Genomic DNA, 16,440 nt, shown 5'->3' on the forward strand with positions numbered 1-16,440 from the left:
AATACAGTATTTTAAAAAGTCAAAGACAAGGTCAGTCAGAGGACTGGAGCCTGAGGCCAAAAGAAAAATCCAATCCGGCCAGGCATGGTGGTTCACGCCTGTAATCCCAGCACTTTGGGAGGATGAGGTGGGAGGATCACGAAGTCAGGAGTTCGAGACCAGCCTGGCCAATATGGTGAAACCCCGTCTCTACTAAAGATGCAAAAAATTAGCCAAACATGGCGGCGGGCGCCTGTAGTCGCAGCTACTCAGGAGGCTGAGGCAGGAGAATCGCTTGAACTCGGGAGGCGGAGGTTGCAGTGAGCCGAGATGGCGCCACTGCACTCCAGCCTGGGCGACAGGGAGAGACTCCGTCAAAAAAAAAAAAAAAAAAAAAAAAAAAAAATCCAATCCTGTCTTTATTTAAAATGTTGATATTTTGTTCATGGACTTTTTCATTAACTTTAACTTTTAAAAACATGGCATTAAAATATTGCTCACCTCGACGGCTGCGTTTTCCGGCCTCTCCGGCGTTTTGCGCGGGAGGAGCGTGAGGCGCTTTCTCGCCCACATCCCCCGCGGGCGTCGCGAGGGCTCTCAGGAGGCTCAGGTCTGGCTGACGGGAAGGATTGTTTGGGAGCAGGAACGATCATCAGCCTTGATTTTAGGTCAGGCTTTCATGCTGGGAGGCCTGCCCTAAAATCAAAACGTGAGAAAAACCTCAGGAGGTGGGAGCAGCGGAGGCCAGACCTGGGGGAGGGTCCGTGAGGGGAAGGAGGGAGCCGATCCCAAGGCGTCTCGGCGGAGAAAGGGACACAGGTCGGTGGGCGATTGCTGGGGACGGGGTGGGGAGGAGCGCTGCCGCCGGAGGAGGGTGAAGGAGCAGATCTGACGCCCAGCACTCGGGACGCCCAGCGCGGCGTCAGGGGCCCCCTGTGCCCCGGATTCCTGCCGGGCTGAGTGGGCGGTGCCGGAGGGAGGGCGCCCCCTGGCGGTTCGGCGCGGGCCGGCGACGGCCTCGGCCTCTTTTTTTTTTTTTTTTTTTTTTGAGACGTGGTCTCGCTGTGTCTGGAGAGCAGTGGCGAGATCTCGGCTCACTGCAACCTCCGCCTCCCGGGTTCAAGCGATTCTCCTGCCTCAGCCTCCTGAGTAGCTGGGAGTACAGGCGTGTGCCACCACGCCCGGCTAATTTTTGTGTTTTTAGTAGAAAAGGGGTTTCACCTTGTCGGCCAGGCTGGTCTCGAACTCCTGACCGCAAATGATCCCCCCCCCCCGCGACCTCCGCCTCCCAAAGGGCTGGGATTACAGGGGTGAGCCACCGCCCCCGGCCCCTTGGCCTCTTAAGTAAGCAACTTCCCAGGAATGCCAAGGCACGGGAGGGAATCAGGATAAACAAGGCAGTATTTAAAAAAATTAAATCAGTTAGCTATTGCCCACAAGCTGGCTGCCTGTTTTGATAAGTAAAGTTTTACTGGCAAATTGGCAAAAAATAGAGACCAAAGGCCTCAGGTGCAGGCCACGTGTCAGGGAAAAGCATGAGACTTAACTGGGCTATTTTAACGCAGTCTGTTTCACCTGCAAGGTGATGCCTCTGATGTTGCTCCTCAGAGGGAGCCTTGGGCATGCTCACAGTCATCCTGGGGTGGCGGTGGCTTTAGCAGGGCTCTCTTTGGCTGTCCCTTTCCCTCATAATTCTGTTAACTGTCTGCCTTTGTTGGTCTCGCACCAGCTGTTAGGCGCCACCAACTGCTGGATGATGGTTCTACTGTTAAGACCAGGTCCTGGGACCAACATTTCTCCACAGTTTGATTCAATTAAATGCAGGTGCCTCTGCAGGGGCAGTGTTCCAGGTCAGTCTTCGAGGTTCATTCTGACCCCAGGAGGGCTCTTTGTGGCTGCTTCCTCCATGGTTCTATCTGGTAAATTGGCTGGCTTATGGTTTAGCTTGTTGCTCTGTTGAAGCTACTAGTTATCTGTTAATCACTTACCAACACGATCTCTACTGTTTTTGTTTTGTTTTTAGACAGTCCAGCTCTGTCGCCGAGGCTGGAGTGCAGCGGCACAATCTCGGCTCACTGCAACCTCCGTCTCTTGGGTTGAAACGATTCTCCTGCCTCAGCCTCCCAAGTAGCTGGGATTACAGGCGTGTGCCACCACACCAGGCTAATTTTTTATATTTTTGGTAAAGACGGGGTTTCACCATGTTGGCCAGGCTGGCCTCAAACTTCTGAGCTCGGGTGATCCACCTGCCTCAGCCTCTTAAAGTGCTAGGATTACAGGCGTCGGCCTCCACACCTAGCCTCTCTTGTTTTCTGAGTGCCCTTAGCCTTGAACTTACCTACACTGTGTTCAAATAAAGGCAATTCCTTTGGGGAGAGCTTTGAAGCTGTCTGTCCTGTGCCTTGCCTCTCCTCTCCTGGGCAAAATTTCTCAGTCACTGCTTCACTGTGGGTGGTAGGGACAATGGCCCACTTTCTCAGAGTGACACCCTTGCTTGATGAGTGGACTGGGTGGGGACTGCGGCCTCTGATCTTCCTGGCTTGCCTCTCCCAGCATGGAATTTCCACCCTGAGTGAGGTGGAGCCAGCCTGACTCGGTGTGCTCAGACTGAAGCGCCTAGGGCAGAGTCTCCACTCTGCAATGGAGGGGCTGAGTGGAGGAGGGGGCCCTGACCTCTCAGCTGCACTTGCTCCAGATTTAGCTTCTAACACAGAGCTGGGCTTGCGGAGAGAGATGCTGGCAGCCTGCCCCTCCCGTGGAGATATGGTAGCCTTGCCTGGGAGCTGGGGGACAGAGAGCTTTGTGTTGTTGGCTGCACCCACCTGGCACAGAGCTTTCGTCACTCTGAGCTGAGAGTAAGGATGGAGGAAGTGGTAATAGTTCAAATGTCATAGTGCTCACTGTTCTTACTGAGCTTCAGTAGATTTTTCTTGAATCAATTTTTCTTCATTTGGTCTATTCTTTTAAGACAACTTCCGGGCCGGGCGTGGTGGCTCACACCTGTAATCCCAACATTTGGGAGACCGAGGCAGGCGGATCACGAGGTCAGGAGTTTGAGACCAGCCTGACCAACATGGTGAAACCCCGTCTCTACTAAAAATACAAAAAAAAAATATAGCCAGGCATGGTGGCGGGCGCCTGTAATCCCAGCTACTCAGGAGGCTGAGGCAGGAGAATTGCTTGAACCCAGGAGGCGGAGGTTGCAGTGAGCCAGATTGTGACACTGCACTCCAGCCTGGGCAACAGAGTGAGACTCTGTCTCAAAAAAAAAAAAAAAAAAAAAGACAATTTCTGGAGACTTAAAAAAATCCTTTTTACCCCTTGCACTCGTTTTGCTGGGAAGGGGGTCCATAGGGTTCCCTCGGCTCCTCTCCTCTGCCTGCCCTTTGAGATTCCTGCTCCTGATGCTTGGCAAATACCCTTCATCCTCATGGTCCTGAGGAGCTCCCCGGCTCTCCCTCCCTGGGCCTGGGCCCCAGGGTGTTTCCTCCTCTGGTAGCTGCGTGTGTCTGAGATGTTATTATTTTGGAGGAACATCACATTTGACAGAGACCCACCTTTTGCTGTCTGTGTACTCCCCTTCCCTGTTTTCCTGCTCATTTCTTTGGGTGCAGAGCTCTCTTGCTAGGCCATAGGCCCTCTCAGCTTTGGGAGCTCTACCCTACTCCCTACAGTGATTTACTGTACTTTTTGGTTGTAAAATGTTTTTCTGGGGAGACGGGAGACAGGGTCTCATTCTATCACTCAGGCTGGAGGGCAGTGGCTCAATTATAGCTCGCCGCAGCCTTGAACTCCTGGGCTCAAGCTATTCCCCTCCCTCGGCCTCCCAAGTAGCTGGGACTACAGGTGTGCGCCACTACGCCTGGCTAATTTTTAAATTTTTTGTAGAGACAAGGTCTCACTATGTTGCCCAGGCTGGTCTTGAACGCCTGGCCTCAAGTTATCCTCCTGCCTCCCAAAGTGCTGGAACTGCAGGCATGAGCCACCATGCCCAGCTTAAAATCCATTTTAAAAAAATCAAAGTAGTACTTAAAGGTAATTTATAGTGTTAAGAGGCTTTTAACAGAAGCTGCCATTCCCACTCCCCCTTCCTTTCATGTTTTCTGTTCCGCAGAGGTGTTTGGGCTTCTCCTGGAGCCCTGTCCTCCCACTGGCTGTCATCTGCTGGGTGCTGATAAGAGGCTGTCTCCCAGGACTTCCTGTTCTCTCCCTGCGTTGGGTCCTGTGACTGCTGACCCACATCATCTTTCTTGGTTTATTTCCTCATTTTGGTGGCATATGTCTTGCTGCAGGAACACAATCCTGATGCTAAGCGTTGGCAAGGATTTGTGGGGCCACTTAACCATGCTGGTGGGCTGGTACGTCCATTGTGAGGTGAGGGTGCCTTTCCACGTCAGTACATGAAGCATCCTTATTACAGCTGCAAAGTATTCAATGGCGAGGCACACAGGGATGTGTTTTCCTGGCTTCCTATTTATGGACATGGGTTGTTTCCGATCTTTTGCTGTGACGAATAGCCATATGCAGACTTCATTTGAAGGTGTGTAAGGGTGAAGGGAAGATTACTTGCTGGAGGTGACATTGCCATGTCACAGCATCCACATATTTGTAATTTGTTGTTGTTGTTTTGAGACGAAGTCTTGCTCTTGTTTCCCAGGCTGGCATACAGTGGCACGATCTCAGCTCACTGCAACCTCTGCCCCCAGGGTTCAAGTGATTCTCCTGCCTCAGCCTCCCGAATAGCTGGGATTACAGGCATGCGCCACCACACAAGGCTAATTTTTTGTATTTTTTAGTAGAGATGGGGTTTCACCATGTTGGCCAGGCTGGTCTCGAACTCCAGACCTCAGGTGATCCACCTGCCTCGGCCTCCCAAAGTGCTGGGATTACAGACATGAGCCACCACGTCCGGCCTGTAATTTTGATGGCAACCGCCAAATCCACCTCCATGGGAGAGCATCAGTTTACATTCCAAACAGCAATGACGAGTGCTTGTTTCCCCAGCTGTGCTTCAAAACATTACTATTAGTTTTCTGTCAATCTAAGAGGTAAAAATGGCAAATCAATGTGGTCGTCTTTCAGAGAACTTGAAAGTTTCTATCACCATGAGCATCTTTTGTTTGTTTGTTTGCTTTGGTTTGGTTTTTTTGAGACGGAGTCTCACTCTGCCGCCCAGGCTGGAGTGCAGTGGCATGATCTCGGTTCACTGCAAGCTCCGCCTCCCGGGTTCACGCCATTCTCCTGTCTCAGCCTCCCGAGTAGCTGGGACTACAGGCGCCCGCCGCCACGCCCGGCTAATTTTTTGTATTTTTAGTAGAGACGGGGTTTCACTGTGTTAGCCAGGATGGTCTTGATCTCCTGACCTCATGATCCGCCCATCTCGGCCTCCCAAAGTGTTGGGATTACAGGCGTGAGCCACCATGCCCGGCCATCATGAGCATCTTTTTACAAGTTCGAGCTATGTACATTTCCTCTTCTGTGAACCGTTTCTTACCCATTTTTCCATTGGATAGTTGGTCTTTCCATCTGCTTTGGAATCATCTTCAGGCAGACTTTCATCCCCAACATTTCACTGAAATTCCTTCTTCTGAGGTCACTATTGATGTCCACATTGCCCAATCCCCAGGCCAGCTCTTGGTTCTTATTGGATGTTCTCAGCAGCATGTGACACAGCTGGGTGGCTGCTGCTTCTCGAGTCTTTAACAGCTTCTGTCTCTTCCGTGGTTTCCTTCTTAACTTCCAGAAACTCTCAATGCCCTTGATGGATTTTCCTTATTTCTTCAACCTCTAAACATCTGAATTTCCAGGGCTCAGTTACCTTCTCTCTGAGTGTTGCCCCGTAGACCCTTTATCCAGGTCTTCAGTAGCCTCCTGGCAGGTTTCCTGCAAAGGGTCTCGATGTGTAAGATCAAACGATCAACTATAAAGACGTGTTCTAGATGAAGAGGTTGTCTATGTGAGTGCTAACGGCTCTTGATTTAAACCAAACTGTGCACTAAATTGCTGTGTTTCATTTATGTTTCTTTTCTTTCTTTTTTTTTCAGACAGGGTCTTACTCTGCTACACAGGCTGGAATGCAGTGACGCAATCATAGCTCACTGCAGCCTCGACCTCCTGGGCTCAAGCAATCCTCCCACCTCAGCTTCCCGAGTGACTGGGAGCACAGGTATGTACCATTACCACCACGCCTGGCTAATTTTTAAATTTTCTGTAGAGATGGGGTCTATGTTGCCCAGGTTGGTCTCGAACATCTGGGCTCAAGTGATTCACCCACCTTGGCCTCCCAAAGTGCTGGGATTACAGGTGTGAGCTACCATACCTGGCCTTCGTTTATATTTTAATACAGAAGGGTAAATCATTTAAATAGTGGGGTGCAACTGTCCACAAAAGCAATAGGAGTAATTCATTGAGAAGCTTTCTGCCCCCTATGAGGCACCAGTCTTCCTTCCTTCCTTCCCTCCCTTCCTTCCTGTCTTCCTTCCTTTTTTCCTTCCTTCCCTCCTTCCTTCCCTCCCTCCCTTTCTTCCTCCCTCCCTCCCTCCCTCCCTTCCTTCCTCCCTCCCTCCCTCCCTTCCTTCCTCCCTCCCTTCCTTCCTTTTTTTTTGAGACGGCATCTTGCTCTGTCCCCAGGCTGGAGTGCAGCGGCACAATCTTGGCTCACTGCAACCTCCGCCTCCCAGGTTCCAGTGATTCTCCCACCTCCACCTTCTGAGTAGCTGTGATTACAGGCACGCGCCACCACACCCAGCTAATTTTTTGTATTTTTTAGTAGAGACAAGTTTTCACCATGTTGGCCAGGCTGGTCTTGAACTCCTGACCTCAAGTGATCCACCCGCCTTGGCCTCCCCAAGTGCTGGGATTACAGGTGTGAGCCACCGCGCCCAGTGGGTGCACTAGTCTTATTGTCCCACCAGCCCCTGGCTGTCAGCCCATCCTGCATAGGGCCAGGAGCACACACCCATCTCCCACTGAGGCTGCAAGAAAGGGTTCGGGCTCCTGCTGGTTGAGGGCCTTCAACTGGGCTCTCCAGGTGCTGGGCTGGGCTGAGGAGCAAACCCACGTGCTGGTACAGGAGCAGGATGATGGAGGCCACTCGTGACATCTCCATTATGCAAATACTATGCTGGTCTCAGGTTTTTTTGCTGAGTTTAGGTTGTAAAAGTGGAAGTGCTGGGTCAAAAGCGATCAGAGATCTTTTTAAAACTGACCATGTTACTGCCACCCCCAGAACTCTTCACTGGCTCCCCTAGAGCCTTTGGGGTAAACGTCAAGCTCCTTGGTCTGTCCTGTGGGGTTCTTTACCGTTGGCCTCTGCCGCTCTTTCCTGCCATTGCTCTCTGCCCCGACATGTGGGATTTCCGTCTCCTCCTTGCTGAACTGCTGTCAGCTTGCCCACTTGGTAAAGGTCTGTTGGTCTGTAGTGGGGGTAGCTTATGCCTTAGATCCCTTCATTCCACTTAAACTTCCCATCTCTTCGGTCCTACCTGGAGGCGCAGGGTGGGATGCTGAAGAGGACGGTGTCAGGCACCCCGCCCAGCCACAGGCAAGGGCCCCGCTGTGGTTGAGGAGCCTCTCGTCAGGCCTTTCGAGGTTTTCCTATTGGATCCATCTCCTGGCCTAGGGCCCCAGGACCCCAACCTGAGTCCTGGGGAGTGAAAATGGTGCCTTTTCACTGAAGACTCTGCAGTGGGCCATGAGCCACATGGCCTGGATGCCTGGGGATGGAGGGTGGCGTGATAGGGAGGCCTGCTTTTCTCTATGGCTGGGTATGAGGCATGGCTTCACCCAGCAGGGCCTGCAGAGGGCCGGGGCAGGTGCAGGAGGGGAGCTGGGCTGTGGCAGATTTTGTCTTGAGCATGAATGAGACAGTGCAGGGTCCTCCTGAAACACCAGGGGACACAGGGGGCTCAGGGACCTGCAAAAGAGGAGGAGGCAGGAGCAGAGGAAAGATGCATGTCACCTTGAGTGTGACTATGGGAAGCCCTGGTGGCCAGCAGAAGCCCCTCTGCCCCACACCATGGTTAGGAGCAGAGCTGTGGAGGTGACAGACCCTGCAGTCCCCGCCTCTCCATGCTGTTGTCCATGAGCAGTTGCTTAGCCTTTCTGAGCCTCTGTTCCCCATTTGCCAAGGGGGATGATGACAGCACCTAGCTGGCGGGGTTTGTTAGGCTGTAGGTGAAGTGCTGGCCTGAGGCTCGGTGTCACGGGGAAGCGTTTGAGTTTCCAGGTGTGAAGTATGAGCTTCCAGCTGAGGCACATCCCAAATGGGGCTCTTGACTGAGATCCCAGCTGCTCACCTCCTTGACCCATGGGTGGGTGAGTCAGTGGTCGGGAGCTAGAAACTGGGGAGGGCATTGCTCGGAGGGTGCTGTGGGTACATGGGGGCACTTCCAAGGGGTGAGGGGGTTGCCCCTCCTGGAGAACCACTCAGGAGCCCTGCAGGGTTGGGAGATGCAGAGGCTTGAGGTCTGATGCCTGCCTGAGGGATGTGAAGGATGAAGGGCCATGTCAGCGTTTGTTTATCTGTCCCTGAGTTGTTAGGGAAGAGACTGTGACAGTCCCTGGGGCAGCCCTACTTACGCCTCTGAGGTTATCTGGGGTTCTGCTCTGGGGGCTGCATGGACTTTGCGGAGGGCTGGATGCGGCTGGGTTCCCAGGCTAAGTTGCTGGCCACGATGGAGATGCCTGCTGTGGTCTAATGCTGGTGACCCCCAAATTCCCATGTTGAAGCAGAATCCCCAGTGTGAGGGTATTAAGAGGTGAGGTCTTTTGGGGAGTGGGTAAGTCATGGGGGTGGTGCCCTTGTGAATGGGCTTAGCGCCCTCATAAGAGGGGCTGGAGGCAGCTGCATCCCCCTTCCGTGTGAGGGCACGCAGGCGGCACTACCTGTGAGGGGCCAGACACTGAATCAGCCGGTGCCTTCATCTTGGACTTTCCAGCCCTCAGAACTGTGAGCAACGCATTCCCGTTGTGTATGAATTACCAGCCTCTGGTATTGTTACAGCAGCCAGAACCAAGACACCATTTCCCAAGGAACTGCTTGGGGTGGGCAGCAGTGCCCAGTGACGCAGTGATGGGGGGCAGGGATTTCAGAGAACCCAGGGGTCCCCCATGTAAGAATGAATCAATGTGGAACCCCAGCCAGGCCCAGGGCCTCTGAGGTAAGCCCCAGTCAGGGAAGAATCTTCCGGTCTGCAGGCTCCATGCCACCCCGGCTCCCTCCCTGGAGAAGAAGCCCAGGCAGTGAAGGAGAGCCCATGGCCAGGCCCCGCCTCGTGCCTGCGGTTCGACTGAGTGGTGTTAGGGGTTCGCATCACCTGGTGCCACGCCGAGCTCACAGGCATTAGTCCTGGGCACCACCTGCGCTGCTGACACCTGCCCCACAGGCACAGGCCCTGCCCTGTGGAGCCCCTGGGGGCCGTCCCATCTGGCTGGCCATGACGCTGGAGCCAGGACTACAGGAGGACAAAGACGCCTCCACAGGGAAGGGCCATGAGCCAAGGAGCAGACCGTGTGGCTGTGAGCGAGGCCTCCCTGGGCTCCGAGGCTGCACCTGGAGAAGCCACACCGTGTCTGGGTGGGTCCTCTGAGGGAGCTCACGCCCTCTGGCCGCACCAGGGCCTGGCACACAGCAGCTGCTCAGAGGGGTGCAGAGCCAGGTTGAAGGCCCCCTGGAGGATCCTGAGGCACAAATGTGCTCAGCCTGAGCCCCCAGCCCTGCCTTCTCCACGGGGCTGGCTGTGGGCTGCCTCCTTCCCTCCTGCCCCAGAGCCTCCCCTGCTGGGGTGAGCCTCGGGGCACCCAGCTTCACCTGGCCATCCTCCTGATACCCATCCTGCGCTGGGCCACTGGGGGGCTGCTGCCAGGAACGGCTTCTGGGAGATGGGCCCTGCACCTGAGGCTGCAGCTCTGACTGGATCGACAAGGTGGGGAACAGCATGTCAGGCAGTGGGAACAGCATACTGGTGTGGCCAGGAGGCAGGGATGATCCCCGCTGACCTCTGGAGGGGGCTTTTCTCATGTTGCCCAAGGGGTGCCAGGGACTGAGGGTGCCAGGTAGGGATGAGGGTGAGACGATGGCTCTAACCAGCTCCTGGAACCCCCCAAACTCCTGGGGTTTGGCCCCCAGGGCTCTGCCCAGGCCCTGCAGGAGCCCTGCCCCCACCTCTCCACACTGCTTGCCGTCCCTGGGGTCTCAGATGGAAGAGGTGGGCTGAGGTAGTGCAGGGCAGATTCTGCTTGGCCCCGATGTGCAGGCCCCGTGCCTCTGCCGGGCCCTTCTGGGGCCTTGCTGTGGTCCTGGCTCACCAGGCAGAATCCCTGAGTTGGCTGAGGCACCGGCTGCTGGTGGCCCTGTCTCTGCCCGTTCCCCAGATAGGACCCAAGTCCAGGACAGCCAAGTCTGATACTGAGTGGGACTCCACCGCTGAGGGGCCTGACATGGCCTAGAGCGGGCCAGGGTGGGTCAGTGCACTCCAGCGCTCCCTCCTCAACCCATCCGCCACCCAGCAGGCCCTGACCAGCAAAGGGGGTGCAAATTGCACTCCCTGACTTCCTGGCTAGATGACCTTGTCACGTGTCAGGTGGGGTCTCGGCTGCTCCCCGGCCCACTGCTTGCTGGCTCAGTTTGTGAGGGGCTGGAAACAGACAGGGTGGGGCTGTGGGAGGGGCCTGCTGGTGGGCCAAGGGGGTTTTGTTGGCTTCCTCATGCCCTGGTCTAGACAAGGGGCACCAGGCAAGGCTGTGGGTATCCTTCACCAAAGGTTAACTGAGCATCCCCCACGCACCAGGCTCTGTGAGCACGACACGGGGTCTCTGGATGGGAAACAGTTACCCAGTCCCATGCCTGAACTGTGGCTACAACAGTCCCCGGGCTGAGTTGAAAACCTGCCATGGGGTGGACGTGGGGTGGACATGGATAGGCGTATGGGTGTGTTTATAGTGACTAGAGTTTACAAGGGGGCTGGGTGGCAGGACTGCCATGTATACACTGTAACTCCATGTGTCCAGTTTGTCCTGCTGACGCGTTCAACAGCTGTCACCAGAAAGCTATCTCCTGGGGCCAGCAGCATCCAGGAAGGGGGTTCCTGGGGCTGCAGAGACAAGCTCGTCGGCAGGGCAGGGTGAAGGACCATGGGTGAAATGGCAGTGGCTGCCAGTGGGCTCGGGGCTGGCGCAGGCATCTCACGTCGCACCGTGATGCCTGCTGTGGCTCCAGAAGTTCCCAAGCCACGTGGTGACAGACTGTGGGTGGTGGCCAAAGTGGCACATGTCACCAAGCAAGGTCTCGAGCTTGCAGTGGTCCCATCCTCTGGGGCAGTGTTGTGTCCTTGCCGAGGATGGACAGACTGACCAGGCCCCACGGTCCTGAAGGCAGGATGTCCCCAAGGCATGTGCCGCCGGCACGTCTGGAGGCCCTGGGTCCTGCCAGGGCCAAAGTCCCATAAAAGGTCTCCTGTGCCCGTATGGCCACTGTGGGGGGGGCGGGCAGCAGGCCACAGGGTCAGCATTTGCAAAATAGTGAGGCACTCCCTGGCCTCTGCCCACTGGGCCACTGAGGCAGGGCTGTGGACGGCTTCTGTGGGCTCCAGCTCTTCCTCGTCCCTCAGCTCAGCGCTTTCATGTCTTCCCCAAAATAGAAGATCTGCAGATTTAAGCATGTCGGGAGCGGTGAGAGCCTGGAGCTCCCCACCCCAGTTAGACTGCTCTCCAGCACAGCCACTTTCTCAGTGCGCTGAGGAGAGCCGGCCTCCTGCCCCAGAGGGGTGTTCTGCAAATCCCTGGGGCTCAGCCCTCGAAGTCCATTGCTATGGATCATTTCCGACCGCCACTTGGACGTGTTAACACGCCGAGCAAGAAGGAGGTGGGGTGTGTGTCCCACTGTCTGGCATACAAATATAGACTGGGAGTCCCTGTCCCTGGGACATGCATCTTGACTGCACACAGAGGCAGCCACCAGCCGTGGGGGAGTCACAGACTCAGCCTCCTCTCCTCACCCCTATGACTGTGGCTTGATCCCCACTGTGGGCTGCTGAGGCTCCCAGGAGGCTGGTGAGCCGGGTATCTCTGAAGCCCCTCGGCCCTGTCCTGGTCCCAAGCAGTCCCCGGGTCCCACCTCGGCGCGAAGACTCACCTTAGAGCTTTCCATCCCAAGCAGCCCCCAGGCCCCACCTCGGCGGGAAGACTCACCTTAGAGCTTTCCATCCCAAGCAGCCCCCAGGCCCCACCTTGGCGGGAAGACTCACCTTAGAGCTTTCCATCTTTCTTTTTCTGTTTGGTTCTCTGGGCTCTCACTTTCATAAGAAGCCAAATAAAGACCTAGACAGAAAATGAAGTGAAATTTCACAATTATGGTTGATGATAATAACCTGTTCTACACCTGCTATATCTGCGTGGGTCTCTTTCTGGGTTCTCTATTCTGTCCCATTGATCCATGTGTCCATCCCTCCCCTAATACTGTGCTGTCTTAACGACAGTAGTTCTATAATATTTGCGTGAGGGCTTTTGCTTTTGTGTGAAACTCACTTCAAATGATGTATAAATACATGAGTCTTTATTTCTCTGGAATAACTAACTGCCCAAGAATGCAATGGCTGGGCCATATCATAGTGGCATATTTGGAATAAGAAACTCTTTATCTAGCCCTATATTCTGAGGATTATCTCTTGCTTTTCCCTGCTAAAAGCTGTATAGGTTTACATTTTACATTTTAGTCTGTGATCCATGCTGAGCTAATTATTTGTATAAGGTGTGAGGCTTGGGCTGGGGTTCATGTTTTGGTCTGTGGATGTCCGGATGCTCCGGCACTGTTTGTTGGAGGGCTAGCTTTCCTCCATTGAGTTTTGTTTTGTTTTGTTTTGTTTTTGTCAAAAATCACCTGGTATATTTGCGTGGGTCTCTTTCTGGGTTCTCTATTCTGTCCCATTGATTCATGCGTCCATCCCTCCCCTGGTACTGTGCTGTCTTAACGACCATAGCGCTATCATATCAGCCTTAACATCAAGCAGACTCATTCCTCCCACGAATCCTTTTCAAGATTGTTTTAGCAATTCTAGTTCCTTTGACTTCCGATACAAATTTTAGGAGAATCTCGTCTCTATCTTACAAAGAGTCTTGCTGGGATTTGGGTAGGAATTGCATTAAACCTGTACTTAAATTCTGGGAGGAGAATTAATACCTTTGCTATGCAGTCTTTGCGTTCGAGAACATCCTGTGTCTCCATTTATCTACATCTTTCTTGATTTCTTTCATCAGCATTAACTTTTTTTTGAGACAGAAGTCTCGCTTTGTTGCCCAGGCTGGAGTGCAGTGGCACGATCTCGGCTCACTGCAAGCTCCACCTCCCGGGTTCACACTATTCTCCTGCCTCAGCCTCCCCAGTAGCTGGGACTACAGGCGCCCGCCACCACGCCCGGCTAATTTTTTGTATTTTTAGTAGAGACGGGGTTTCACCGTGTTAGCCAGGATGGTCTCGATCTCCTGACCTTGTGATCCGCCTGCCTCGGCCTCCCAGAGTGCTGGGATTACAGGCGTGAGCCACCGCGCCCGGCACATCAGCATTAACTTTTAGCGTACACGTCCTGTGCGTGTTCTGTTCCATTTCCACCTACATATTTCATGTGAGTGACTGTAAATGGTATTATCATTTTAGTTTCAGCGTGCACATGTTTATTGCTCATACATAGAAACACGGTTGATTTTTGCATGTGTGTCTTGTATCCTGCAACCTTGCTGAACTCCCTTATTAGTTCTAGGGGTTTTTGTAGATTCTTTGGGATTTTTTTTCCTCATCATCTGCAAATAGGGACAGTGTTAATTTTTCTTTCTGATTTGTGTGTTACTTCCTGTTCTTGCCTTATCGCACTAACTAGATCTTCCATTACTATGATGACTCAGAGTGGGGAAGAGTGAACATCCTTTCCTTGTTATTGGTCTTACGAGGAAAGCATTAAATCTTCTGCTGTTAAATATAATGTTTGCAGAAGCGTTTCTGTGGATGCAACTTGTCATGCTGATAAATTCCCTTCTATTACTAGTTTCTGAGAGTTTTTACCATAAATGCGTGTAGAAATTTGTCAAATGCCTTTTCTGCACTGATTAATATAATCATGTGTCTTTTCTTCTTTAGCTGTTTAGTATAGTGAATTACACTGATTGAATTTCAAATATTGAACAGCTTTGCATCCTTGGAATGAACCCACTTAGTCATGACGTATAATTATTTTTACATATTGCTGAACTCTATTTGCTTATTTTGTTAAGGATTCTTGTGTCTATATTCATGAGGGATATTGGCCTGTATTTTCTTTTTTTGATACTGTCTTTGGTTTTAGTATCAGGGTAATACTGGTGCCAGGGTTTGAATGTTTGTGCCCTGAAAAATTCATGTTGAAACATAATCGCGAATGCAATAGTGTTAACTAACAGGTGGGGTCTGGAGGAGGCGATTAGGCTATGAGGTTCCACCCTCATGGATGGGATTAGTGCCCTTATGAAAGGGCTGGAGGGAGCCAGTCTGGCCCCTTTTTGCCCATCTGCCATATGAGGACACAGCATTTGCCCCTTCTGCCATGTGAGGACACAGCAAGAAGGCTCCACCTTGGAAGCAGAGAGCAGCCCTCACCAGACACAGAATCTGCCTTGATCTTGGATTTCTGGCCTCTGAAACTGTAGAAATATATATATATATATATATATTTTAACTCAGTGGTAAGAAAATGTCTGTTGTTTATGAATTACCCAGTCTAAGGTATTTTGTTATGGCAGCTCAAACTGACTAAGACAACTGGCTTCATAAAATGAATCAGGAGGTTCCCTCCTCTGCCACTTTCTGGAAGAGATTGTGGAGAATTGGTGTTAATTCTTTAAGCATTTGGTAGAAGTCTCCAGTGTAACCATTTGAGCCTGTAGACTTCATTTTTGGGAGTTTTAAAATTATAAATTCAATGTATTTAATAGTTATAGGACTATTCAAATTATCTATTTTATGTCAAGTTGTGGTAATTTGTGCTTTTTAAGGAATTAGTCCATTTCATTTAAATTGTTAAATTCATGTGTGTGGAGTTGTTTGTCGTATTCCCTTATTATCTTTTCAATGTCTGTAGTCGTTAGTGATATCCTGTTTTACTCCTGGTACGGCAGTCCCCTATTATCTGTGGGGGATACATCCTAAGTCCCCTGGTGGCTGCCTGAAACTGCAGATAGTACGGAATCCTATATATACTTGCCTTGGATCCCTTTTCCATCTTAACTAAGCACTCATCAGGCACTTTTGCAGTTTCAGATGCAACAGCAAAACTAGCAAGAATTTATTTTTCTTTCTTCAGAATTTCATGGATAAGTTTGTTCTTACTGTAGATCTTAGTAATCTCAGCATACAATTTTTTCCCTTAATTTGAGAACTTTCACCTCATCATTTAACGGAAGCACTTTACAGCTTCTCTTTGCCATATCTGAACTGCCTGCATCACTGCTCAGGTACTTTGCCAGGCGCGGTGGCTCACGCCTGTCATCCCAGCACTTTGGGAGGCGGAGGCGGGCGGATCACGAGGTCAGGAGATTGAGACCATCCTGGCTAACACGGTGAAACCCCGTCTCTACTAAAAATACAAAAAATTAGCCAAGTGTGGTGGCGGGCACCTGTAGTCCCAGCTACTCTGGAGGCTGAGGCAGGAGAATGGTGTGAACCCGGGAGGCAGAGGTTGCAGTGAGCCGAGACTGCGCCACTGCCCTCCACCCTGGGTGACAGAGCAAGACTCCGTCTCAAAAAAAAAAAAAGAAGTAAAATAGGCTGGGCGCGGTGGCTCACACCTGTAATCCCAGCACTTTGGGAGGCTGAGGCTGGTGGATCACTTGAGGTCAGGAGTTCGAGACCAGCCTGACCAACATGGTGAAACCCCGTCTCTACTAAAAATACAAAAAATTAGCCAAGTGTGGTGGCAGGCGCCTGTAGTCCCAACTACTCGGGAGGCTGAGGCAGGAGAATGGTGTGAACCCGGGAGGCAGAGGTTGCAGTGAGCCGAGACTGCGCCACTGCCCTCCACCCTGGGTGACAGAGCAAGACTCCGTCTCAAAAAAAAAAAAAAGAAGTAAAATAGGCTGGGTGCGGTGGCTCACACCTGTAATCCCAGCACTTTGGGAGGCTGACGCTGGTGGATCACTTGAGGTCAGGAGTTCGAGACCAGCCTGGCCAACATGGTGAAACCCCGTCTCTACTAAAAATACAAAAATTAGCTGGGCGTGGTGGCTCACGCCTGTAATCCCAGTTACTTGGGTGGCTGAGGGAGGAGAATCGCTTGAACCTGGGAGGCAGAGGCTGCAGTGAGCCGAGATCGCGCCACTGCACTCCAGCCTGGGTGACAGAGCGAGACTCTGTCTCAAAAAAAAAAAGAAGTAAAATGAGGGTTACCTGGACACAAGCACAGTGACACTGACAGTTGATCTGATAACTGAGGCGGCCAC

General features: G+C 52.4%; 1 protein-coding gene across 3 annotated transcripts in view; it reads right to left on the minus strand.

Moving 5' to 3' along the window:
- The window catches only part of RASGEF1C (RasGEF domain family member 1C), a 183,203-nt gene that overhangs the window by 4,681 nt on the left and 162,082 nt on the right, over positions 1–16,440 (minus strand). The window contains exons 14-15 of one of the 3 annotated variants that reach the window (XR_010112159.1): positions 12,225–12,297; positions 481–11,623 (exon numbers count right to left, since the gene is read on the minus strand). Coding sequence is in view for 2 of the 3 variants with exons in the window: in XM_055112916.3 (XP_054968891.1) it covers positions 11,599–11,623; positions 12,225–12,297 (98 nt within the window). In the remaining variant the exon portion in view is untranslated. Of the gene's footprint in view, positions 1–480; positions 11,624–12,224; positions 12,298–16,440 lie in introns of those variants that run through there. The other 2 variants (XM_055112916.3, XM_055112918.2) reach the window with 2 other exon arrangements.

This window comes from Pan paniscus, chromosome 4 (assembly GCF_029289425.2).
Source record: "Pan paniscus chromosome 4, NHGRI_mPanPan1-v2.0_pri, whole genome shotgun sequence".
Lineage (NCBI taxonomy): Eukaryota > Metazoa > Chordata > Mammalia > Primates > Hominidae > Pan > Pan paniscus.